The sequence below is a fragment of the Canis lupus genome, chromosome 18 (assembly GCF_003254725.2).
Source record: "Canis lupus dingo isolate Sandy chromosome 18, ASM325472v2, whole genome shotgun sequence".
NCBI classification, from domain to species: Eukaryota; Metazoa; Chordata; class Mammalia; order Carnivora; family Canidae; genus Canis; species Canis lupus.
Window position 1 is genome coordinate 16472768 of NC_064260.1, and position 27684 is coordinate 16500451.

Below are 27684 nucleotides of genomic sequence, written 5' to 3' on the forward strand. Positions count from 1 at the left end.
CTAAGTGTGAGTAAAACAAACCAAGAAAAAATTTATCTACTTTTCCCATTTTTTCTCTAATTACATTTAGTTGGCCTAGAAATATAAATCTCAGTAGTTTTAGACTTCTACAAAAAACATATCTGCTTAATTTACCACTTAAATTTCTTACCAACTTCATTGAAAATGTTTCTATTTTTTTTAAACATGATCTTCTGTACAGTATTTATATTCTTGTTTCAACTGTGTGGGCCATTAATTTCAGATTCGTATGTAGATACTGTATCATTTTAGATACATTAACTGGACATTAAGGAGTCACATTAAATGACTTACATTTTGTGAGTGCCTTATTAACACCCTGACTTTTACTTGTACCAGATGCATATATGCACATGTACACACATATGCACACACAATGAAAGGGTGGAAAACAGTATCAATGCCCCCACACAAATTTGTTCACTCTATTTCTTGACCTTCCACCTGACTTCATTGTAGCACCTACCACTTACTGTAGAATTTTCCTATGAAAAGAAATGAATACTACCCATCAGAGACTGAGCTTCTCAAGCATAGAACTATACTGTTAGAACTCTTTGGTTCCCTAGAACTTGGCATATTACCATTAAAAAACATGACAATAAAAAAAATGGCGATAGATTGAATACAAGGTTTTCTCAGCCATACATCTATTCACTGATTTAAGCATTTGACAGTGAATACATTTGAAGATAGTCTTTGTTAATGTCATGCCATTTTCACCATCAACATAGGCATATCAATTTTTGTTTACACAATGATATTTTGGGGAAATTTGTTAACTTAAGAATTACATTTTTGAACTTAAAGGAAATTTCCACTAGTTATATTTTTGCTAATGGGCTTAGGAAAGAAATGAGGAGAAGTTATATGAGTTATATGAGTTTTTGCCATTTTCACCATCAACATAGGCATATCAATTTTTGTTTACACAATGATATTTTGGGGAAATTTGTTAACTTAAGAATTACATTTTTGAACTTAAAGGAAATTTCCACTAGTTATATTTTTCCTAATGGGCTTAGGAAAGAAATGAGGAGAAGTTATATGAGTTTTTGAAAGGCCTAAGAAAATACTATTTATTATTTGTAGTAATATATAAATCCTCAATATGGCTTTATCTAACTAATGTGATACTTGATGATTATTACTGGCAAACTTCTGTGCATATATATATATATATATATATATCTTGATTCAGAAAAGTCCATTCTGATTATAGCTTCAAATATATTTTCAGTGTTCTTGGGTTGAGCAGAATTTTACAGTGACTTTTGTAGATGCAAAAATGTCTAGTAAGCTCAAGAAATCTATCACAATGTAAGTCTTTTTTCAGACCGAGAGTGTTCCACAATACTGAAAATATAGAACACTATGGAACATAGTGAACATTAATATCCTGAAAAATACATGGTGTCAGAAAAAGATATGTCCAATTTTATTAACATTTAACATTGTTCTAAAAGCTGATCTCTTTTAAGGATTGGATTTTTTAGTCTTTTCTATTGTAAATGAATTGTTGGAATTGGCTTCATTTAAAATGAAAAGAAAAAGCCAAGAAAACCAGTGGGAAAAAAATTCCCAACCAATGGGTTAAAAAAAAAGAAGCCTTATATAGTCAGATTGCACACAAATATGATTTACACAATGGTAGATGTGGATGTTATTAAAAATGCTATTCAGCCCAGGACCAAAGGAAAACATTGAGCTTTTCAACAGCTCCTAATCAATTGAAATCATATCAATCCATCCAAGATAGGGTGGAAAAAATACTAAAGAGTGATGGCTTCCTGCTGTCAGGAATAATAAGGGAAATAATTGGTGCTATAAACCATATATCTATTTTGGACCTATCCACTTTTAATTAAAACATTAATTATCCCCTTAAATAAAATAACATAAATTTAATATGTTATAATTTCTTATACATTGGATAGTGAATATTTAATGTATTTATAAGAGAAGAAAATGACAGTCACTATATGCCAAAGCATAGTGTCTCTCAATTACAACATAGTCAGTAGGTTTGTTGATTTTTATTAAACAATTTAAACAAAGCAAATTTTGCTTTGTGGGCTTGAGGACAGCTATTTTTATAAGACTGTATTGGTGGCTAAGCATATTGAAAAAGTAAAAGGGTTAGAAAACATACTAGTCCTAGTCTGTCATCTCGTCCTTTTCCTTAAAAGACATCCATTGAAGGATTTTATTTTGCAAACATGTATCTAACACCTACAAAATCCTCTCTTAGCTCAAGTGCTAAATATGGCTATACATGTAAAGAAAGACCCTTGTCCTGTTCTCCAGGGCTGGGGCGTAAATGGCAGACCAGCTACCTTTGCCTGGGGGCTTTAGGAAAGGCTCCCCAGGGAGCAAGTCCTGAGGGGTTAGCAGCAGCTTAAGAAAAAAGGAGAGGAATTTCCATCTGTCTCCTTCCCATTTCTACTGACCCACCTTCGATCAGACCCTATCATCTCCTTTGGGCTTTGCTTAATAGCCTCCTCTTGGGATTCCTTGCTCCCGCTTTCCCAGCACCCTAAGCAGGACTGCTATAATGAGCTTTCTAAAATTGAAACATGATTCTATGAAAACATGATCTATCATGTCCCTGCTTAAAACCCTTCAATATCTCACTTGGAGGTAATAGTTCATCTTCCAGGTAAAAATCTCTACTGCTTTTCACAGCATACAAAGAAAATCCCTTACAACGTGGCTTCAATTTGCTTCCCCCATCTTACTTCTTTTCTTTGCTTTTGTTTTGTTTTGTTTTAGTTTTTTTTAGATTTTATGCATTGGGACAGCTAGGTGGCTCAGTGATTGAGTGTCTGCGTTTGGCTCAGGGCGTGATTCTGAGATCCCAGAGGAGCCTGCTTCTCCTTCTGCTTATGCCTCTGCCTCTCACTGTGTGTCTCTCATGAATAAATAAATAAAATCTTAAAAAAAAAAAAGATTTTATGTATACATTTGAGAGAGAGAGAGAGGGAGGGAAAGGGAGAGAGAATCTGAAGCAGACTCCATGCTGAGCACAGAGCCCAACTTGGGGCTTGATCCAACTACTGTGAACTCATGACCTGAGCCCAAACCAAGAATTGGACACTTAACTGACTGAGCCACCCAGGAACCCCTCCCCACCTCATTTCTTGTCATCCTCTCCTTTATACCTTAAAATTCCCAGAAAGCACCTTACTCCATCACCTTGTATTATTTACACACTCCCCCATTTTCTTGGGCTGGACTACCTTTATATGTCTTGTGTGGCTCACTCAGGCTTTCAGACCCTGCTTAAGTATTGCCTCCTCCTGAGGAAAAAACTCTCTGATCTTCCTCAAGCTCCTCATCAAGCTGGTCTTGGCGACTCTCCTACGTGGTAACATACTCCCTAGGCATACCTCTCAAGGCACAATAATAATACAAATGGAAACACTGTCAGTGCTGTTATATGCCAGACTCCACTCTACCCATTCATTCTGCAAACGTGACTTCATTTCATCTTTACAGCAACTCTCTGAAGAAGGAACGATTATTACCTCCACTTTAAAGATGATGAAACGAAGACACAGTGAGAACAACTTGCTTAAGGTCACACAGCTAGAAATTGGCAGAGCTGGGCCGGGAGCTCAGGCACTTTGGCCAGTAGCCCATGGTATTAACCATCACATTACACCACCTTTCAAATGAAGCACTTCCTTCAGCATGTGTTCATTTTACTTGACAACCATATATTGCATATTTTAATAAGAAAATTATCACAGGTGCCTTGTCTGCCATTAGATACAGGCTCCTTGAGGACAGGGACTGTGCTTTTTATTACCGAATCACTAAGGCCTCACACAATGTCTGTATGCAGCCAGTAAATGTGTATTGAATGAATGAAACTAGCCTGATAGATGTGGGAAAGAGGAAGCTACCCAGCAGGTCCTTATAGCTAAGCTGGGAAGATAAGTGGAGCAGGTTGTAAGGGCCCTCCATTTGCTCGGGAGTTCCAACATTGTTCTGGGATTGGGGGTGGAGTGGGTTGCAGGGGCTAGGAGTTGGAGGAAGCTAAACACAGTAGTAGGATGCTGTATCGCCGAGGTGAGAGCTAAATTTTAAGCTGAATGAAAATTGGGTCTTGGCGACTAGAAGAAGAAGGGGACATGGTAGAGATACTTCAGAGAAGATGTGATCATATAGGAAGTGAGGGCAGGAAGAGGGTCCAGGGTGATTCTGTGTTTTCTGGCCTGGGGGACTTGGTGGCCAGTGATGCCTGGGACCAAGAGAAGAAATGAAGAAACATTAGAGGTGTTTGGAAGAGAACAGAACAAATTGGACTTCAACACATTGTCCCTGAGGAAGTTGCTTCCATCCCTGCAGGGCCTTCCACCAGCCTGCTGGGAAGGAGGGCAGATCTGAGAATCCTCAGGATATTGGTGCTGAGGAGAGAATGTGCTCATCCAGGAGATCCTCGGGAGAGGGGAGGAAGGGCCCCAGTGTGGAAGGCTAGTGATGGCTCAGAAGCAGGAAGAAAAAGGGATTCTGGAGAAAGGGCCAGCTTGGGAGACTGGGAGACTCAAGGAAGACATTTCATCATGGGGGTGGTGTTCAGCAGGGACAAAGACTTCTGAGAGAAGAGAGGATGAAGTATGAGAAAAAGCTTTAAGATTTTGCAGTTAGAAGGTCATTGGTGATTTTATTATAAATGAGGTTGGTTTCAGGAGAGGCCAGACCACCTGAAGCTGCCTTGTAGTTTGGAAAGCTCTTGCCCAGACTTTGGAGACAGACAGTCAAGGGAAGGAAGATTACTGTGAGTTGAGAAGTAAATGTGAGGCAATGTTTAAAGTTGAGGGTTTGAAAAAAATCAAAGATTTAAGGGAAGGAGAGAGAGAGAGAGAGGATGACCAGAGGGGAAAACAGACTCAAGGGAAGGGTGGGGACTCTCTCTTTCCCTCCTACACCCCCTGATAGACACAGAGCATATTTATAAGCATCCAGTGTCTTGCAGCCAAAGACCACTGGGAGCACCCTCATAGTTGATGGGTTGGGTGTAATGTTTGTTTCAGTATGGAGAAGGCACGCCATGGAACCATGGGACATCTCAATGAGAGGATGTTACAAAGGATTATGATATTTGGGCCTGTATTTCCTGATTTTGGCTAAGGTTTGTAGAAGTAGGGCTTTGCTCTGTATTGGATGCTGTAACCAGTAATTCTGGTTAGAGATCTCAAAAAATCCTATCTATAGGGGAGGAAGACTGGAGTGAAGGTTAAGCTATGACTGTAAAAAGACAACATAGCCACGACTATTAGCGAGGAGAAGGGAATGCTTGGTGTATTGTGTGTGGGACAGTATTCTGGTTGTGTCTGTGTTTAGGCATGATTATGAAATGGTCCTGTGTCAGTCTTGACCCATCACAATCCCAGACAGAGCACCTTTGTCTGCAGATGATGTTCTGTGAAATCATTTCCGTTCATTGGAAGAACAGCAAAGCCCATCTATGAGTGCCAGGCCAGCTTCCAGATGCCAGGGGTTACTTTTCCTTTCTTGAGGCTAAGGAGAGAGTGGTGGTCGACAGTCATTTACTTTTGGATTTAGGCTTTATGAAGGCTTTGGAATCATAGAGAAGTAGGTCTCTGGATCTAAGCTCTGTGTAACCTTACTTTCAGAGTCTGGATACAAAGTACAGGCTCAGTTAATGATAAAGGGGAAGGATCTTGTTGGAGAAGAGTTTTATTCATAGTCAGCTAATGCAAAATAAAAAGCCTGAGTAAGTAGATCAATGTGGTGAGATTGTGGATGTTTAATTTTTTTAAAACTTATCTGTATTTTTAAAAATTTTTACAGTAAATTTCTGTCATTTAGGTTGTAAAGGAATAACAAAAATTCCCCCCCCACACACACACACAATAACAAATATAGGGTTATACTTACGAAGCAGAAGGGACAACTCTGTTGAGGTAAATGGACTTCAAGAATTGCAGTAAGATTCTAAATGATAACTCCCACGCCTCTTTCTTTGGGATGACTTGCCTGACTTTCTTTTTTTTAAAAAAAGATTTATTTTTATTTATTTATGATAGACATAGAGAGAGAGAGAGACAGGCAGAGGGAGAAGCAGGCTCCATGCCAGGAGCCCGACGCAGGACTCGATCCCGGGACTCCAGGATCACGCCCTGGGCCAAAGGCAGGCGCGAAACCTCCAAGCCACCCAGGGATCCCTTGCCTGACTTTCTTAACATGATTGGTCTGCGTTATAATTCTTTAACTGCTCATGTCCTTCAGCTGAAAGCTTCATGAAGGCAGGAACCATGACTTAATTTTTTGTTTCTCTGAATACCTAACAATACTTGGCATAAAAGCAGATGCTCTATAAATGTTTGCTGATTGATCACCTTAAACACTTTGCAATTGAAAAATCACTGCCCTTCCTGAAAGATCTTTTTTTTTTTTTAAATTTTCAAGATTCTATTTACTTATTCATGAGAGGCACAAAGAGAGAGGCAGGGACATAGGCAGAGGGAGAAGCAGGCTCTGTGGGGGCCTTGATGCGGGACTCGATCCTAGGACCCCAGCATCATGCCCTGAGCTGAAGGCACATGCTTAACCACTGAGCTACCCAGGTGCCTCCTGAGAGATCTTCTTTAACCCTGACCTCATGCTATGGAACACCATAGGTCAGCATGGCTGTAAAAGAATGCTATATCACAAAGGAATGTCCTTTACACTGACCTCAGTTTAAAAAATGTATGAATAACCATTTTAAGAAATCAGAAAATTATTCACAGATTTTCATCTACACACTGATGGGTCCCCTCAGTGCTGTTGGAACACACACCAAGTTCAGGGATTTCAGGTTTTGAACTTGAATCCTGAGGCCCTAAGTAATTGTAAACACATCTCTTGCTGACATGTCATAGTACTTTTGAGGAACCAGAGGTTTCTCATTTCCAGTCTGGGTTAGGGGTGGAGAAGTGCTAGGTTGTATACTCCCAGTTGTTTTGAAAGTGAAAGCTGTTTAGATTGATTCCCAGCAGTAGACGATAAAGAAGTGAATTCATTCAATATTCATATTCAGTACTCAGCAAAGATTTTTGAGTGCCTACCATGGGCCCTGCACTGTTCCAGGCTAGATCTCAGGATATATCAGTGAACAGAACAGCGATCCCTGCTCCCCTGGAGCCTATATTACAGTGGAGAGGAAAGAAATGACAGATATGAGATATAATAAGTGATTAAATGTGATACATGTTAGGAGGTGGCAAATGCTATCGGAAAAACCAAAAACTAAAAATTGAGCAGGGTAAGATTACACAGTTGGGTGGAAGGAGAAGAGGCAGACGGCAATTTTAAATAGATGGCAACTAAATCAGGTGATTCTCACTGAGGAGGTGACATCAGAGCAAAGACCAAGAAGGAGGTAAGGCAGTTAGCCATGCGACCATCTGGGGGATTGTCCAAAATGTCACTAAGTGATTTTATCTTATTTTTTCAAGATTGATTTATTTGTTTGTGGGGGTGGTGGGAAGGGCAGAGAAAGAATCCTCAAGCCGACTCCCCACTGAGTGTAGAGCCTGATGCAGAGCTCGATCCCACAACCTGGGATCATGACCTGAGCTGAAACCAAGAGTTGGCCATTTAACTAACTGAGCCATCCATGTACCCTGCCACTAAGTGATTTTAAAGACAAATGTGGTAATGTTTTGTGAACCACTGTTACAGGTGATCAGAGTAGCAGGCAATTTCAGAAGAGACTGAAAACCTGAAAAGAACTAGGATAAGTCAGGCTTTTACAGGAGTTACTATCGAACAATATAGAAAGGTCTGCAGACCAAAGTCAGATCCCTCAGAATCACCTATAAGAAGCCTGTTGAAAATGTTGAGGTAAGTGTGGTTAGCGAATGTATAGACTGGGAATGAGGACATATTTGAATTTATGCCTGATCCTGGGACTGTAAGTTCCTCATCTGTAGATTAGCAACAAAGCCAAGAGAGTTAACTTGTCAAAATATACACTACTCATAAATGGCGGGACTAGAATCCAAATCTCAGGGCTCACTGCCAAATCAATGTTGGTTCCATTATACAAAGTAGATTCTTAAATTTTAAAAAGTAGACATTAAAAAGGAACCCCCAACTTCACTAAAAAAGAATCATCGCCACTGCAATGCCCTGAACACCTAGGAGAGAATACACACTTCTGAAGCCCCTGTAAGACAGAAGTGGCAAATGTGAAGCTGATGTGAGTGTTACCAGCATGGCTGCTGCTGGTCCAGCAGCGCGCCCACGTCCTGGTGGGGGCAGGGCAGGGGGAATAATGGCGCGTGTGTTTATTCAGTGGCCTGTGAGCTTCTTGGCATGCCCCCTTCACACACATACATTGATTATTTAGCAAGGCCAGATGGCAGGCTGAACGGCCGACAGCAGTCATGCCCTGTAGTGGCCCCAAAGGGTGCATGCCATTTATAAACCATGCTGGAATTCTCTGTTGTTGGGCTGATGGAAGTGGATATAACCAAAGGCAAATGTTTTATGTCAGGGGAGAGGGATCAGGCTCATAGTTAGGAGCCAAAAACCTTGGCTGCTTTCTGCCATGCTCAGCAGTTGTTCTGCTGTTCATCACTCTGAGAGCGGAGAGCGGTAGACAGTGTGGCTGTACCCTCTAGGGGCTGCTGGACCACGGGCTAGGCAGTGTATTTACTGCATTCAGATCCCAAACTCTGGAATTTTTAAATTCTTTGTAATAAGGACTGGTGAACGTTTGTTTAAACTGTGAGATGGAGGGAGATAAAAAGTTCAGTAAGCAAGGGAAGAAGGGCTTTAACCTACCTAGATATTTTTCAGCACGTTAAGAATACTTTTTAAGGTGATGGATATGGTAATTAGCTTGATAGTGGTGATTATTTCACAATGTATACATACATCAAAACATCGAGTTATATCCCTTAAATACATACAATTTTTATTTGTCAATTATACCTGAATAAAGCTGAAAAAGAATATCTTCTATACCCAAACACCGTATAATTTTACATCAGACCTTCCAAAATTGGGGATCTGTGGGTGGCTCAGCGGTTTAGCACCTACCTTCAGCCCAGGGTGTGATCCCAGGGTCCCGGGATAGAGTCCCCCATGGGGCTTCCTGCGAGGAGCCTGCTTCTCCCTCTGCCTGTGTCTCTGCCTCTCTCTTTCTGTGTCTCTCATGTATAAATAAATAAAATCTTAAAAAAAAAAGACCTTCCAAAATCTTCCCTTGCCTATTCTTTTTTTTACTCAGTAACTTAGATGGCTAAATGTTTTTCCAGTACCCTGAAATTCAAATTTTTTAGATTAATTCACACGGCACAAGTCAGAATCAACTAATAGAATTGGGTTTTACCATATTTACTTTAATGGTTAAAGTGAAAAATAATGATGCGTTCCATTTGAATTTGCCCAGTGTTAAAATTTTTGCTTTTCAAATACATCTGTTTTCCCCATGGCTATTCTGGAGCTTACATTTCAGTTTAGCGGTTCCAGCTCTGTGTTCCTAACATCCCTATCCTTGTAATTTACAAACGAAGAGAGTTGAATTAGGAGACTTTGGTAAAACCATCTAGGAACCCTTAATCTTGCTTCAAGGTCTCACCACCTGCTATAGCCTTCCTACAGCTGTGGCAGGCAAAAAATGTTCCTAAGTGATCCTGAGGACAGATGAGAGTTAAAGAAACAAGGACGAAGAGCTGACTCATGGGGCCATAGTAAAATTTCTTGCTACTGGCTCAAGGTGGGTCTGACTACTTTTTTAATTTCCTAAAGAATGGTGTTTTGAACTGGGGCTATTTATCCCAAGGTGATTGAACCTAGATTTAAACAGCCTTCTTTTCCGTTCTCAGGGTTATATACATTCCCACTTGACAGCTTTATCTAGTCCAAAGTCAAAACACTAAGATTTATGCCTGAGAAGAATTTGACATTGAGTTCTTTTGGATCCAGAGAAGTACACTTTCTACTCAAGTTGCTATATAATCTGCTAGATTCTCCTATATTTTGAAGGACAAAAAGCCTAGGTTTGGGATCTTTATAATGAATCACTCAGGGGAGGGGAGCAAAGTGTATGGAACACACCTTAAATTATAATTTTATTTTGGATTGCAAAATATTATTTCATGCGACCTATTAATCCAACTGTATTTTTAAATTCAGAGATTCAGTTGTTTAATGTAATAAATAATACAGATTTTCATAATCATGTTTTCAAGAGTTGGAATTCATTATTATTAATTAACACATATTATGCTGCATCCCGTGCCATTCCCAAGAGCCTGGCACAATACTCTGTGCCCGAAGAAACATGGTCAAGTCGTGAGGATTAAATGCAACAACGATGTGCATAGGATGGTAGCTAGCACATAAATACTCTCTGAATGTTAACTATCATTATCATTACTAGGCATTTACATTTTGATGTCATTTAGGTACCTTGAACTCCACATATTCTAGACTGAACTTGACTTTTCCCCACATCGGGATCCCTTTCTTGCAGTTCTGGGTAGTGATTTAATCAACCCAATCAGAGACCCGGGTAACATTCCTTTCCTCATTCCTTTCTTTCATCCAGGTCTGTATCCAATGTGTCTAAGACTAATTTATTGTATATTCTTAGTATCTCCTAATCCTTTTCTTTTTTTACATATCCATTTCTTTAGTTCAGGTCTTCCACACATGTATCAAAATGTTCTTCAACACAAACATCATTTGTTGTTTTTTTTTTTTTTTACTCCCAGCCTCAAACTCTGAAAATGCCTCCATTTGTGCCACTTACCCCAGCTTTCAAAGGCCCCCTGACTCTACCCATCCCTCCAGCCTCATCTCTGCATTCTGGCTCTCTCCCACTGCCCCCCCGCCTCGCCTAACACGTCACTCTCTGGCTCAACTGCAGTGAGCACTGACTTCATCAGACATGCCGTCCTGTCGCCTGTCTCTGTGGCTTAAACATGCTGCTTCCTTTTCCTGCCGACTCTTCACCCTTCTCATCACCTCCTCCACCTCACTGATGAAATTGCCCTCATCCGAAAGATCCAGCTCAAGCCTCTTCTCCTCCATCATCTTTATTTTTATCATTATTCCACCTGCTACTTACTAACCAAATTTAGTTCACTGTATTGCATTGTTAGGTGTTAACTTCTACACGTATTTTCTACTGTACTGTAAACCCCTTGATCCAGGAGAGACCGGATCATTTTTATATCCTCAGAAGCTGGCACAGCATCCGGGCACTCAGTTATTGGCTGAGGGAATGAATGAACCACACAGAACAGATATACCTTTCCAAAATTGTCTAACCACTATTATTTCTTCACTGGCCAGTCTGCACTTCCTGCGCCCTAGAATCATTTTTATAATCATACTTAGGCATTGGACACTCCTTCCACATTGATGGACTTTGTTAGGAGCAGCTCTATAAAACTCACAGTTGGATGGATGTTTTTTCAAATGATGTTCTTCATGTTACTCAGTGTCTTCATTCTAAGAAAACACAGGAGAGACGGCTCTCAAGTCTCTGTACCCAAAATGCCTCCCTTGTCCTGAGCAATGTGTTTTCTTTTCATGTTACAAACTCTTCAATTTCCGTAACTTTATGGCTTCTGTCACTTTATAGTAGGACCCAACTCAAGACGTCAGAGCATGCATCTTACTCATGTCAACTGGATGTAGTTTTATTCTGACCCTCATTTATCATCATCTCTGTGTTTTCCGCTTTATTAACTTGTTTGATTGTCTGCCCTTTTTGGTTTGGCTTTTTTGTAGTTTCCGTTTTGGGGTGTTGTTTTTTTTTTCCTTTTTGATAAGCTGCCTTTATTTTAGAACAAGGTGAATTGTACAGTGTATCCTTAGGCTTATAAAGGTGAGTCAGAAGTAAGATAACATGAAGATTATAACAGAGGTTCCAGTGACCAACACGGGAGGGAACAGAGAACATTAGAATTTCCTAACAGCAATGTCTTGCTGGTATTATTAGTGTCCAATAATTGATGTCTTGTGTTATCGTTGCCCAATAAACTAACATTTTTGAAGCAACTATGTGCCAATTGTTGTTACTAGGCAGGGGATGCAGAGATACACGAGATAGAGTCTCTAGCCATGGGAACTCACAGTCTGAGCAGCCCTCATTTCCACTCCAGCTTTTAGGATTGTGGCTGAGATAGAGAGGGATTGATTATCTTTTCCCCAAATGGACCCCTTCCCCAGCCCATAGGAAGTTAACTCTAATTAGAGTATGAAGCTTCTATGGCAAGATTTATCAAACTATGACTTAAATGGTTAGAAGTACATTTCTTCATCATAAATCAGTCTGGAGGTGGCTTTGTGCTGTGGTGTCCAGCACATAGTTTCCATACCGAGGGGCCAAGCTGGCTGCTGCAGGTTCTAGCAGCAGGAAGGGTAAAGGACCAGAGAAGCATGGCCATTCCTTTAAAGGGCATGATCCAGCCCTAAATGTGTCCCAGGTCACTTCTGCTCACTCCCTCTAAGCAGAGATTAATTTCTTCTTCACAAGAAGCTGCAGGGGACAGTGTGAAATATGCCTCTAACTGGGTGGCCACTCAGTTAAAATAAAGGAAAGGAGAACAGATATTGGCAGATGTCTAGCCAAGTTTTGTTCACATTAGCAACAAGGCTGCTTCCTCTGAGTAGTAGTGTGGTATTGGTATTGTAGTAGTTGTTATCAATTATATAATGATGGTGATGATCCTAATGATTTTTCTTTCTACCTCTGATTGTTATCTAAAAATCATATGTGCTCAGGCCACAGGTCAATTTTCAGCTATACTTCTCCTCTGCCCCAACTATGAACCTCATCTCCTCAAGTTCTCAGAGGTCTAAGATGTTTTAAAAGATCATTACACAATGATTTGGGAAAACAAACAAACAAAAAAACCAACAATTCAGATAGTAGATTGTTTTGTTTTCTGATTTTTTTTCACTTAAAACTTTAATTCATATCTTCGGCAAGGTCTTGAAAAATGTATGGTTATCTCCCCCAGAAAATACCAGAAAAGTTCAGGGCATGAGCAGAGCAAGACAAGGAGTCACAAGTGTTACTACTTAAGATCCCATTATTGACAGTTCCTAGTAGAATTAATCTTAACCGGCAGATTTCTCTGTTCCCCCATCTGCAGATTATAAAGATATATTTTAGTTTTGCTCCTATTCCATTTATTTTAGAATATGACAGATGATAAGTTGTTATGAGACACAAATCAAATTGAGATGGGAATGGGGGGAAGGGAGGAGAAAAACACCTCCTAATATTGCTGGTTCTGTGTATAATTTAGCTGTCTTTAAATATTAAGGAATCTTTTATACTGATCATAAGTATATTCCAGAACACAGAGAGAACTATTTTCACTCTGAATTTATAACATTTTTGGAAGCTTAATTATCATACTTGAAGGTCAAATGGTTCTTTATTGCAATAAAATACAAAAGTAATAAAGAAATTATTCCTGGGGAGATGAAAGTCTAGGTTCATAGCTCATTAAATGGTAACTTCACAGACCGTGTCTAATTTGTCATATTTAGCTTTGGAAATTTCATACATTTGAATTTCAAATTAGGTGAAGAGATACCTGAGGCAAAACTACCTAGGGCCTTTGAATTCTAAAATGATCCAGGAGATATAGTCCCCATAACATAATACCTTTATTTGCAAGAAGTGCCTGTCATCATATATATATTGCTTGCCAGACTCAAAGGCTTTTTCTTAAGTAATCAGTAATATTCACACAAAGCTCATCAACCACTCCCTCAATTTGTTTTTAGACAACCCTCAGCATATTGAAATCTCCATCCTTTGTATTATTTGTTGAAAAAAAATGGGCAGAAATACATTTTGGAGTAACATGATTACTTAAAAGTTTCCTTCCAAAATAGATGAGTTGAAGGATGAAGACTTTTGTCCAAAGAACAACCTTTGGGGAAGTTAAACATGACCTCATTCTTTCTAATGTGCCTCTTCTAGGCTGATGTGATCTCATGAGATGCTGGTGGGTTCAGCTTTTGAAAAAGCGTAAACACAGAAATACTTTCTTAAGAAACGAAGCTTCTTTACCTTCAGCATGTAATTTGTCTCTTGGACAAATTGAATTGATGATAGGAAGAATTTCTGCCCCCTTTTGATATTGAGAAACCATATCTTGATCCATTGTTTATGATATTTACTTGAAAACACCCAAGGATTTGGGACACCTGGGTGGCTCAGTGGTTGAGCATCTGCCTTTGGCTCAGTTTGTGATCCGGAGTCCTGGGATCGAGTCCCACATCAGGCTCCCCAGAGGGAGCCTGCTTCTCCCTCTGCCTGTGTCTCTCATGAATAAATAAATAATCTTTAAAAAAAAAAAAACAAGATTTAAACAAAGGGAATGTGATTAAGAGAAACATGACTGTGTGGTCCAAGATCCAAATGAAATCATAGATGCTAATATGAAAATAGAGGTGTTTGCTGCCTTTTAAGTTTATCGAAGCATTCTGATCTTCCATTTCCATCAGCAAAACTCAGCTGTGTCTCTTTTACTAGTGTCATAAGACAAATTATTACAGTCTGTGGGCTGCTCTAATTAATTGGAGATAACAGAGAGAATGTATTTAGCAAATGGAAGGTAATATTCACATTACCTATGCCAAGCAATGGACAGATATGTAACATCAGTTGTGTTTAAATGTTTGGAAAGGGATTGATAAGTAGTTATTTTCATAATATGGTGAAGGTCGGACTAATTCACTATGAGTAGAAAATAATGAGCTATTAAAAATCTTTTCCCCCTTCCCAATGAAGATACTTCTTAGGAGAGAACCTGTCACTCTAGAACCAACACTAACACACAGATGTGTGAACATATATAGACAAGTGATTTTTTTAATTTACTCAACAAAATATTAGTATATATTTTCTTCTACTTTGTTTTAAACAAATCAAGAGTAAATTGTTTAAAGAGACCAAGAAGCATGTTTTTCTTTGAATATTTTGCTATAGAATTTACTTGTTTTCATGTTATGCCTGTTCAGTCTTTGAGTTATGAATTGCTCATTTTGTTGTCAATTGGGTCCCTTTACAATGTGTCACTTAATAATCACTCACCTTCACTATCCCTGGCATAATTGTTTTTATGAAGTCTGCATTACTACCGAGTTCTTGTATTCATTCAAGGCAGTTCCAGTCTTGTTCTTACAATAGCTCATGGAGATTAGTAAACCATTTCAAGAATAGCACAGCTGACTAAAAAGAAAACTCTACAAGGAATATTTTTTTCAAGCAAATTTTAAAGTACCTTCTAAAAACAGTGACTCAGGTTTCTTATATTTTCAACTATATGAACTTATCAATGAAAAAAATCCGGTATGGAGGTTCCTCACAAAATTAAAAATAGAACTACCATAGGATCCAGTAATTCCACTACTGGGTATTTGCCCAAAGAATATGAAACCACCAATTTAAAAAGATACGTGCACCCCTATGTGCAAAACTTCCAGTCTAAGAGATGTGTGATTATTTTGAATGACATCAAGTTCACTGAAACACATTCCTTTACACATTTACCGTCTGGTTAAAACCAGATAGTGTTGTCATTTTGCCTAGGATTAGTAACAAATTAGTTGATATTCAGAATTATAAGTTGGGTTTATTTATCCATTGCCAATGCTCATGGATCTCCTTGGAGTGATCCATGACCTCCAACTGCAGGATATGGTATCCCATGATCATTGTACTTTGATTCTAAAACACCATTGAAAGTTTGGCCTCTAACCATTGCACTGTTTATAACAGTTTGCAGATTGTTGGTAGAAACTTCATATTAAGCTGAATTGCCCCAATATTTATTGGAAGATAAATGATTTAATAAGTAATCACATGTTTGTATAAACTAAAGTGAACTTTTCGTATTTTTCTCAGAAGTGATTTTTTTCTGTAGTATAGGATGTACAACTAATCATTTTTGTGAATCTAGGAATATCCAAATTTGTTAACAATTTTGGGTTACAGTAGTGAGTTCTCACAGCTTAAAGTTCTGTCCAGCCTTGATGTATATAGTCTCATGCGGTTCACCACTGAAGCTAAGTCAGGACCATATCGTGAAGTGTCCCCCTCAGTGATCTCTTTGGGTACAAAACCATTCCAGCCATCTTCCTCTGTGTCTAATTCATTCCCCTTTGAAAACCAGCAGAGAACCTCTGCTAGAATTTCCTCTGAAAACCCCCATCCTCAGTGCATCCTCCCCTCTATGTACTTGGTCAGCTGTCTAATCTGGTATTCTTTTCCTGATGGAGAGATACCTGGAAAGAACTGGAATGTCTTTTACACTCCTGTTAAAGATATTTTCTATCCTGCTTTCTCCAAAGCCAAAGCCTACTTCTTTAGGAACATCTTTATTCTCTCTCAGAACAAAACTTCCAGTCTAAGCCATTTGGCAACTTTATGTGGTAGCTAGGGTTGGTCCTGAAATTTTGAGTCAAAGGAGCCGGGAAATTGGACCAAGGTGGGGGTGGTCAGGTGAGGGCAGTCTAAGGTCCTTGGAGAGGCAGAGAATCAGTAATAGACCAACAAAATGCTGATATAAAAACATTCAAGCAATCAAGAAAGATGAGTCAAAACTAGTTCCGTGGGGCAGCCCGGGTGGCTCAGCTCAGTGGTTTAGTGCCGCCTTCAGCCGAGGGCATGATCCTGAAGACCCAGGATCGAGTCCCATGTTGGGCTCCCTGCATGGAGCCTGCTTCTCCCTCTGCCTGTGTCTCTGCCTCTCTCTGTGTGTCTCTCATGAATAAATAAATAAAATCTTTAAAAAAAAAAAAACAGTTCAGTGGCAAAAGGAGTAGGAAAGTATATATAATATATGTAGTTGAAATGTGGTACTGGACAAACACTTGGAAGGTGGACAGACTATAAAGTATGCATGTTATATTTAATAAAGGAAAGAGTAAAGCCCTTAATGCCAGATTCACATAAGTCATCCATGTTAGTAGTGTGAAGCAAAGCAGGTACTATCCAAATGGGAGCGTAATAAATAATGTTAAACTACATTATACTTCTTCAGGCTACTTATTCTAATTTTTCTGTGGTACATTTACCCCAATAAATGTGGAAAGAAGGTTAAACTTCCTACAGGCTCAGGAATTTTGTTATACTAATGATACACTATATATTGGCTAATTGAATTTAAATAAAAAAAATTTAAGAAAGAAATTTTGTTATACTACATAAAACTAGATTGATATGATCACTTACTGAGAGATGATTAAAATAAGCTTCCCAGGACTAATACTTTACTAGCTTTTGGACTGTATTTACACCATACATGTGTGAATATTTTTCAAGGTGTTTAAACCACCCAGACTATTATACTAAAGGGTTTTTTCACAAGGTTATGAATATATTGGCTTTCTTTTCAGAAGTTTGGATCTTTAATTATTCATTTTCCGAAATATCATAAAATAAATTACAACTGGGGTGCCTGGGTGGCTCAGGGGGTGAAACATCTGCCTTCAACCTAGGTAGTGATCCCAGGGTCCTGGGATCAAGCCCCACATCTGGCTCCTCACTCAGCAGGAAGTCTGCTTCTCTCTCTCTCTCTCTCAAATAAATAAATAAAACCTTAAAAAAAAAAAAAACCCAACTCAGCAGAGAAATCATCTTCTCTGGAAAACCTCTCCTGGCAACTCTCTTACTGTTCAGTCTGGAATTGGTATCCATTACCTGTCCTCTGTCTCCCCCCAGCCTCTTCCCAACACTCTGCCATAGCACTTATTACACTGAACTCTAGTTACTAGATGGTAAGCTCTTTTGAGAGCAAAGGTGATGCTTTTATCTATTTCCCTAACACCCAGAACAGCCCCTGACAGGTACTGGGTTTTGGCATATCCATTAACTATCATGTCATATTGATATTATGTGTTTCAAGGGACACCTGACTAAGCTTGTATATCATAAACAAGTATTCTGAGTGTAAGGGGTTCTACTCTTCACTTCAAGAGTAATGCATTACTTTTAAGTGTAATAACTAAAAAGAGAGGTGAATGTCTTACTTTAAGGCGTTTATTAACAATTCCTTACTCCTCTTAAAAGGTTCTAACCCTTTAATTTACTATGACCAAAGTTTTGTCATTGTATTTGATTGTTACTGGAGTTTGCTTTCATTGCTAATCAGTCATTTTTCTCTTTTTTTCTCTTGGTCCAGCTCCAACAGAAGCCACGATGCACCCACATCTAGGTAAGTGCTGAAGACCCTGATGTCACTAATCTTAGTACTAGATGTTCTTGTCACTCCTTTGGCCATGCAGGCAGATGATATAGAGGTGAGGAAACTTCCTACCCTTTCTCATTCTCATTCTCACTGATCATTTACTGAAATTGGTCTCAGGTTCAGATTATGCTTGAACATGGGACCTCACCAAGGAGGTGATCATGCTGCCCAGCTGGAGCTAATTAAGGGACTTTTGAACCTGTTAATACATTCAGCTTTGGGATCCTAGTGAGTGTGATCTTTGCATCCTGTATTGTAATGCTAAATTTTCCCCAGAGCTCCTACTCACCATAAATAGTAGATCACAGGGATAGTGGTAGGGAGCTAGATGTATAGAAGAATGGAAGTCATTTCAGATTACCTGTTCAGACTAGTACTGGTTGCAAAAGAGAAGGAATTTGGTCATTTCTTTAAAAATTGAAATGAGGCCGTTGAAATAATCATAAGCTTTGTTTAATGGCACTATGTAAAGTTACCACCTCTCATTTTTCTTGTGCTCTTTCCATAGTGCCGTGAAAGGCAGGGTTGTGTAGTAGCTAAGAGGACAGCTTCTGGAGCCACTATCTAGGCTTTTCTCACCTTTTCCACTCACTAGCCATGTACATTGAGTAAGTTACTTAGCCTCTCTGTGCTTCAGTTTCCTCATCCGTAAAATGGAAGTAATAATAGTACCTACCTCCTAGGGTTGTTATGAGGATGAAATGAATTCCTTTTTGTAAATCATATAGTCAATGACATAACAGTATTTGGAAAGAAGTAAATATATGGGCAATGACCACTGAGACTTACCCACGCTTTTGTAAAACATTCTCTAGAAAACAAATGATCTTTAAGAGTTCAATTTTTCATTTGTGTTAGTGAAGATTTATTTTAACAGCAATTTCCTACATTACGCTATTTAATAAGAATGAAAAATAAATCATCCTGGCTGGCTGCAGCCTTTTCAGATGTCTCTCACGGTAGGACTTGCTGATGGGTCAGTGATTTGTCTCTTGGGCTTTTCCTTTCAACCTACAAACCCAATTAATTTATTTTTCTCTTTGGAAAATCTGCCTTAAGAAGCTCTACTTTTATGTAATGCTACAGCTTGGGGCTCTTCTTCTTTGGCAGACGAACGCAAGTGCTTAGAAGCATGCCTTCTGGCAGCCCAGGCAGACCGGTGACCCGCAGTGGCCCAGCCCAGTCTCGGCCAGGTTAGGTATTTGGGAGAGCTGTACCCTGTAGGCATTTCAGGCACCGCATCCAGTCGCTCAGAGGAATCATTAAATCATTCCCACGCACAGACTACATCACAGCGTTCTCTCCAGCGGAAATCCATATTCTCCTGTTGTCCTGCCTAAGGCTTCTGAGCTTGAGTGGCCATTGCTCTTAATACATGCTGATTCACTGGTTTCCCAGACTTCGTTATGTGCTTACCTGCTGGCATACCTGGCATAAAGAGAGCCAAGGTGGCTGTGGGTGGCAGTGTCACCAAAGAGAATATGGAAGTATGCTTCCCGATATTTGGAGGTGATTTTAGTTACCCAGTGAGGTGATGAATTATTTTCAAGTGAGCCAAAAAAAAAAAATCACCTTTGAAAAAAATAAAAAATGTTGGTTATTTTTTGTTAATCAGGTCCTACGATTCTAATTTTTCCAAAAAAGCATATATAAACTATTTTACATGTGAACAAAATTATATAGGCCCAGAGAATTTACATTAGCCAAAACAAACTTCCCCAAGCAAACCACAGGAATTGGATGAGAGGGTTTTTAAGCACTAAAAAATTCATTTTTTACAACTTGAGTAGAAATAATTATCATTTCTCACACCAACTTAAGAATGGGCCATGAAGTTTTTTAACTTGTCCACCTTCTATGCAGTGGAAATACTATGTGTTCTGCAGTTTATGAAAACAGTCTTTGCTCTTGGAATGCCCAAAGTTGTTCTAAAGTTTAAAAATAGCTTATGTAATATAATCTCAACTGTAATGATAAGGAATATTAAACTATGATGGCTCCTTGGATTTCTTCTTGACTTTCAACATAATTTCATTTTTACTTACTCATGTAGATCATTTCTCCAATGCAGCTTTGAGGGGGGAAAATGTTAATGATTTGCAATACATTAAATTAAAAAATGAGTGAGGTTAGAATGAGAGAAAACAGGCCAGGGCGAGAGGGAGATAGTAGGAAAGAGAAGAGGAAACAGGTTAAATACCAGCCATATTAGCCGATAGTAAACATCCAGAATGTTCTATCTCCTTCTATGCTGTAAAGTGAGTTTACACTGGGGCACCTGGGCGGCTCACTTGGTTAAGCCTCTGCCATGGGCTCAGGTCTTGATCCTGGGGTCCTGGGATTCTGGGATCAAGCCCTGCGTTGAGCTCTCTGCTCAGTGGGAGCCTGCTTCTCCCTCTCCCTCTTCCTGGTCCTCCCCTACTTAGGTGAGCTCTGTCTCTGTCAAATAAATAAATAAAAATCTTAAATAAATAAGTAAGTAGGTAGATAGATAAATACATAGTGAGTTAACACCGAATCTTTTCTGGGCCTATTGAGCTATGAGAGGCAAGTCTTGCATGACTGCTCTTTGTAGGTCTGTATTGACCTTGGCCTACATGCCTCTCTTGCCTGGCGACAACTTTGTAGGATTTCTCTTTGGGGATTCTGGTTTCCAGACTTCTGTATGTCTAAACAGCAGCACCTTTACCTCTGTCCCTTAGTAGTTTAGGGGCAAAGCAAATATAATCAACCACTCATTTAAAATTCAGTTTTAATTTATAGTTATCCTCATAAAGGCAACATGTTGACCCTTCTGTGTAACTAAATCTGTTTTGTTTATTTTTTTCTAAGTACTTTATTTTTCTTTTAGCTGAAGTACATAGCGAAAGCATTATCCTACGAGATGACTTTGACTCCTACCACCAACTAGAGTTGAATCCAAATATATGGTAAGTTACAGGAATATGCCTCATTTCAGTGTGTTTGTTTAATGCAAAAAAAAAAAAATGATGCTGACTGCTCCCTTGGAGCAGTTACATAACATTAAATTGCTCATTAGCACTAAAAGATTGGTGAGAGTTGTGAGTTGTTCAACTAGGAAACTGGGCTTAATGTAGACTGCATAATGTCTGTTTCATGACTTCTTTAAGAGCTGAATCTAGATGCCAGCTCAAAGCCATGTGTATGGTTAGATTTTTTTTCAGTTGTACAAGTTCTTTATGTAGGAAAAAACTATGCTTTAATGTGTCTTATAATTGCATTTATGCTGAGCAAAAGAAGAGAAATGGTTTATCTGAAATGACAGATGAGGGTAGCCTGGGTGGCTCAGCGGTTTAGTGCCGCCTTCAGCCCAGGGCCTGATCCTGGAGACCCGGGATCGAGTCCCACATTGGGCTCCCTGCGAGGAGCCTGCTTCTCCCTCTGCCTGTGTCTCTCTGCCTCTCTCATGAATAAATAAATAAAATCTTAAAAAAAAAAAAAAAAGAAATGACAGATGACTTGAGTCTTACTTCCAACTAACTTCTAAGTTATTGGGCCATCTCATTATTTATACAGCAGTCTCTCCTTTGAAGGCAGCTTAGGTGCAACTCCATGGGATATTTGAGGGCAAAGAAACAATGAATCAAACTCATTTACTAAAAATTTTTTGAATACATAAAAGGATGCATGAATTTGTTGGCAATTTGTCATATTTTTGCTGACTGGAAAAATAGGTCTGTCAACCTAGAGATATAATCAATCTGTGTAATTTCAGGGAATATCTAAATGTGGATTTTGTATGATACTAAATGTTTTTGTTTTTTTTGTTTTGTTTTGTTTTGTTTTTGTTTTTGTTTTTGTTTTTGTATATACAATCAAGAGTTCAAGATAAATTTGACTCTCTAATTTAAACTTTCAAGTTGTAACCAAAATCCAAACAATGCTCAAGACTAGAAAGAAAATGAAAAATACTGATTCAAATGATTTATGCACTGCTCTGTCTATTGCAGCATTCTTTGCTGCAACGACATATGCAAGTAACCTAAATGTCTATCAATAGGTGAATGGTTAAGGAAGGGGTGTGTGTGTGTGTGTGTGTGTGTGTGTGTGATGCAATATTGCACAACCATAACAAAGGATGAGATCTGACCATTTGCAACTACCTGGATAGACCTAGAGGATATTATGCTATAGGAAATAAGTCAGTTTGAGAACAATAAATACCATGAGATTTCACACATATGTGGAATCTAAAAAACAAAACAAATGAATAAACAAATCATAAATAAAAATCAGAATCAGTCCTATAAATACATAGAACAAACTGATGGTTGCCAGAGGGAAGGGCAGGATGGGCAAAATGGGTGGAGGGGAGTGGGAGATACAAGCTTCCAGTTATTGAATGGAAATAAACTCAGCATAGGGAATATAGTCAATGATGTAATAGCATCGTCTGGTAACAGATGATAGTGTGGTGAGCAGAATAGTACGTACACAGACGTTGAATCACTATGTTGTATGCTTGAAATTAATGTAACATTATGTGTTTTCTATACTCAAATTTAAAAATTAAAAAAAGACTAGAATTCTATCCTCAAATATCAGCATATGATACTCATTTCTATTTTTATTTCCACTGTTCAACAAATGTTAAGCAATAATCATTATATTTATACAGTAAATTAAAAAGGGATATAGTTCCTTCTCTCCAGTAGCTTATAGTTTAATAGAGGATATACTAAGAACATATTTTAAAAGCCTTATAATCCAGTATAGAAATTCTTGTATTATTCTTGTGTAATAGAGGGGTACAAATAACATGGGTACCATAGTTCCACAAAAGAAAGATGACGTTGGTGGGATTTTCGTGGAGAAAGTGGCCTTTGATCTGAATGTTGAAGATGACATATAGAGAGTGCTGGTGCTTCAATACTAGATGGGGAAAATCCTGTCTTTTCTAGAAACATCAATCTATATAGTATACAGGGAAAACAGATTGGTCAGAGTCATAAAGTCTCAAAATTTATATGCCATTTCAGAAATAATTTATCAATAAAATTTCACTTCCCTGTGAACATATCCTAAGTATAAATTTCTTAAAATAAATCGAAAATCTTTATTAAAAAAAGGCCAAAGAAACTTTCTAAGCACTGCTTGTACCCAGGAAAAGTTCTGTACTCCTCCTGACATTTGGGTTTTTTATATTCCATTAATATAGATGTTAGCAGATAATTTGTTTCTTTCAAGGCAAGTTCATTTCTGTCGAGCTAATTCATGGTCTTCAGTGAGTTTTCTTGACAGTTACAAAATGTGACTTTTATGTGGTTCAAAATCTGTTGTTTTTGAAATCAATAAAACATGATTGATTTTGCTTCACCCATTTTCATGACTGATCTGATATATGCTTTCTTGACCAAAGTTATGGATTTTGTGTCCCTTTCACTTAAGCCACACTTTTTCCCACTTAAAAAAAAAACAAAAAACAAAACTTTTGTTAACTTTAAAAAGCCACATACTTCTGTTTTCTATCAAATATACTTCAGAGTAATTTTACTTTAACTCTTAGTGCCTGACATCTCCTTCACAGAGCCCCTTTAAGATTTTTTTTTAAAAGCCCCAGTTATGAACCTCTCATCATTTCACAGGTGACTTTGTTGAGCAAAAAGGTGTCAGAGGTTCTGATTGACTCTTGAGCTCACCGCAGGCCAGCTGAGTTCCTGGAGAAAAGCAAGAAGCTTCCTTTACCGCTCTGAGCCCATTTCCTTGTCAGTAAAAGTGAGATGAATGTTGTTTTTACAACCCCGTTTTAGTCTGATGAGCCTGCAAAGGTCTGGCACCATGCATGAAGGTGTAGGTGCTCAGCACGAGATAATGCCCTCCCCCTTTTCTTCTTTCTCTTTCCATACTTTTCTCTCTTTCCATCCTCTTCTTTCTGTCTCCTCCTCACCTCCCCTGCGGTTTCCCTGCAGTCTTCCCCTGTTTTCCTTCCTCTCTCTCTCCCTCTTCTCTCTCCTTCCCTTTGTGCCTTCCTTTCTTCCTCCTGTGCTGATTTGTACATTGTTCTCTTTGCTTCCTCTAAGCCTAGGTATGACCCCAAATCATTATTAGTTTAAAAATCTTCAACCAAGGGGCGCCTGGGGGAGCTCAGTCAGTTAAGCGTCTGACTTTGGCTCCGGTCATGATTTTGGGGTCCTGGGATTGAGCCCCATGTCATGCACCCTGATCAACAGGGAGACTGCTTCTCCCTTTCCCTCTATGCCCCAACCCTGCTCATGCTCTCTCTCTCTGTGTCTCTCTCTATTTCTCCAAAAATAAATAAATAAATCTTGAAAAAATCTTCAACCAGTTAATTTAAATGAGTCCTCAAGTCTTCCCTCTTGGCATTTGGATGAAAAACAGACATCAGAGTAAATATATCTGTATTATATAATATATGAAACATATGTTAGTGAAAATAAAGTAGAACTATAGAGAAGGGGAAGAGAGAGGATATGCACTGTCTCAAAATCCTTAAAAATAGGCATAAGCTCCCTAAAGTCAGAAACCAGCACCCAATAAAATCAGACATCCCAGTGAAATATTTCCAGTAAAGTAACGAAGCCCTACTTTTTTCTGGAACTCTAGAGGCAGTTTTCACTCTCCTGAAACCCGCTTTCTCGGAACACGTATTGGCATATGAGTTTTGTTCTTTATGATCTTGTCTTTGATTCTCTTCAGCCCCACAGAATTAGAAACCATCACATACAGCAGAGTGTCTGGTGTGCTGCTTTGGGCCAAATTCCCATCACTAAATACTCCACCATATAATTTGCCACAAGAGAAAAATGTCCTGCTTTTATAAGCCTGTTTCTGCCGTTGGTTTGAAAATCATCATATGCATTATTTAATTTGTAATTTTTAAGGACAAGCTGAAGGAGAAACTAAGAAACAAAAGTCATGTCCATGTAGTGAGGGAGTGGTACAGCAGTTTAAAAATTAATCACTCATAACTTATTTGCTTCCATTAACTTCATCTAATAAAATCTATTTTTTTCATTCCATTACATGTAATTTTTGATATCCAAGTTTGTTATCTCATGACCAAATTACTGTACATAAAAAACAATGAACAGAAAACAATATGACTATTATTATGAGTGAACATAACAGCCCAGTTTCTATTCCAAGTGTTTGGCTGCAGTTGGAATAGAACCAAGAAACTTTTTTTCCTGTCAATTCAATATTGAATGTCCAGTCTATCTATTTAGTTTAAATATTAGATTTCATTGAAAAATCAGTAAATGTACTTGGCAAAAAGTCCAATAATATTAAAAACTAAAGAATAAAAACAAGCCTTCCTCCCACACTACACCTATATTCCCTTCCTCCGGGGGCAACAACTGTTAACATTTCTGCCAATCCTTTCAGAAATTGTTTATGCTTACACAAGTGTGTCAGTTATAAATTCTCTCCACAAACTTGGGTATCAGAGAAATCAAGCTTTCTTTATTTTTTCATTTCACTTTTCATTTTCATTTTTAATTTAATTTCATTTTCATTTTTAATTTAATTTCATTTTTCATTTTCATTTTTAATTTCTTTTTATTGTCCCCTTTCTACCAGTGGTGAAAACTTCATTTCAGTCACCCTTGGCTAACCCTCTCCCATTTTTTCTGATGTTGTAACAAAGTTTCAGAGGACTCATTGGTGCAAAGGCAGGGGTGGTATGAGGATGTACCTCTGGTCTCTTAATCATCTGTTGCTGCAGATACCCATGGCGTCTCCCTGTCTCATCTAGTCTTTGGTGACTGGTCCACACAGACAGCCTTTGTCCTTGTCCTAACCATCCCTTCAGGGCATGGATCTGTTTTGATCCTGGCTTGAGGGCAAGGAAACTGTTCTGTGGCTCCTGGACCTGGGCCATGAGCATCTTTGCGATGCTGTGCTCTGGTTTACTATCACGCAGCTAGGGTTCTTCTACTGCTCTGAAATGCAGAGCATAGAGTCCTTCTGCTCTTTGTTCCCCAAATAGCTCTGGGGCTCTGCTAGTGAATCGGCCCTGTATTCCACCCCCACCCCCCGCCCCAGACACTTCTGATTGCCTTGTTTAAATGAGAGATGACAAGTAAAGTTACAAATGAAGAGAACAGAGTCCCTTCATGGGAATATAGTGAAGGCTCAAGCTTGTTGAGAGTGAGGTTCTCCTCTTCAACTTTGCCCTGATAATGGAACACACAAAAGTCTCCCTCTACACCACAGTGGTAACTTCATCAATTCGAATGTGCCACTGAATGCAAGGGAATGAGAGCAGTACCAACTTATCAGCACTACTGACAACTCTCCATTATCCTATCAAGTGTATTCAATACGATTGCATTACCATGGCAGAAGGGACCAGGAGTGTCTATTCATATAGAGACAATCTTCCAAACTCCAAAAAAAGGGAGATGAGAAGAAAATGCTCATATAACTAAAGTTAGAAGAAGTTGAGGACCTACAAATATGTTTTATCTCATTAACATTTCACTTAAGCATTTACTACTTGTACGTCAACTATACTTTCATAGTTCCTTTTTATAAATTAAACTATTTTAGTATGACCTAAACACTGCCAGTATTTCATATGAATGGAGCACAATTTTGTTTTTGTTTTATTAAAGGGAAACATAGCCAGTCCCCAAACTGGGGGCATCCCAGGTACCCATCAGCAGGTGAATGGATAAACAGTGATATATCCATACAATGGAATACTACTCAGCAATAAAAAGGAATGGATTTTTGTTAATTGAAACAGCATGGTTTAATCTCAAAAACATTATGTTGAATGAAAGAAGCTAGACCCAAAATAGTTCTTACTATATGGTTCCACTTTAATGAAATCTAGGATAGGTAAAAATTATGTAAAGTGCTGGAAATTAGATCAGTGATCATTTCCAGGATAGGGGATGACTGGGAAAGACAGGAGGAGATTTCTGGGAGTGACAAATGTTTTATATATATATCTTGAGGGGTGTGGGTCACATAGATGTGTGCACTTGTCAAAGCTTGTATATTTCTGTATATTTCACTGCAAATTTACCTCAATTAAAAAATTCAGCAATAACAAAAACAATGAGAAAAATAAAAAGGAGACATTGATTCACAACTCACAGTTATGAAGAGTTCAGAAAGAGAGTTAAAGGAACTAGAAAGTGAATGATTTCTAGTGAAAAATGACTTAAGTTTTCTTAAGTGTCTTTATCCTCCAAACAATTACAAAGTCAAGCAAGAATCCTTGTTTTGCTTAACAGATTATCCCTTTAATGCTTGTTTTCTGAAGATCACAGAAGGCATTTGGAGCTGTAATATCACTAGGCTCTGATGTTCTAGTGGGAAACGTGGGACTGTTAGAAAACATGATGATAAATGGCAACTCAACGACAGCAGATGTTTCCCCTCCAGCACAATAATTATAACAGAGATGTCCTTTTCAGCA

The 27684-nt window shown here is 38.6% G+C and overlaps 1 protein-coding gene across 2 annotated transcripts in view; it reads left to right on the forward strand.

The window, feature by feature from the left end:
- RELN (reelin) overlaps positions 1–27684 on the forward strand; it is a 492310-nt gene that overhangs the window by 206514 nt on the left and 258112 nt on the right. For both annotated transcript variants that reach the window (XR_007403524.1, XM_025449216.2), the window contains exons 5-6: positions 18204–18236; positions 21121–21199. Coding sequence is in view for 1 of the 2 variants with exons in the window: in XM_025449216.2 (XP_025305001.1) it covers positions 18204–18236; positions 21121–21199 (112 nt within the window). In the remaining variant the exon portion in view is untranslated. The remainder of the gene's footprint in view (positions 1–18203; positions 18237–21120; positions 21200–27684) is intronic.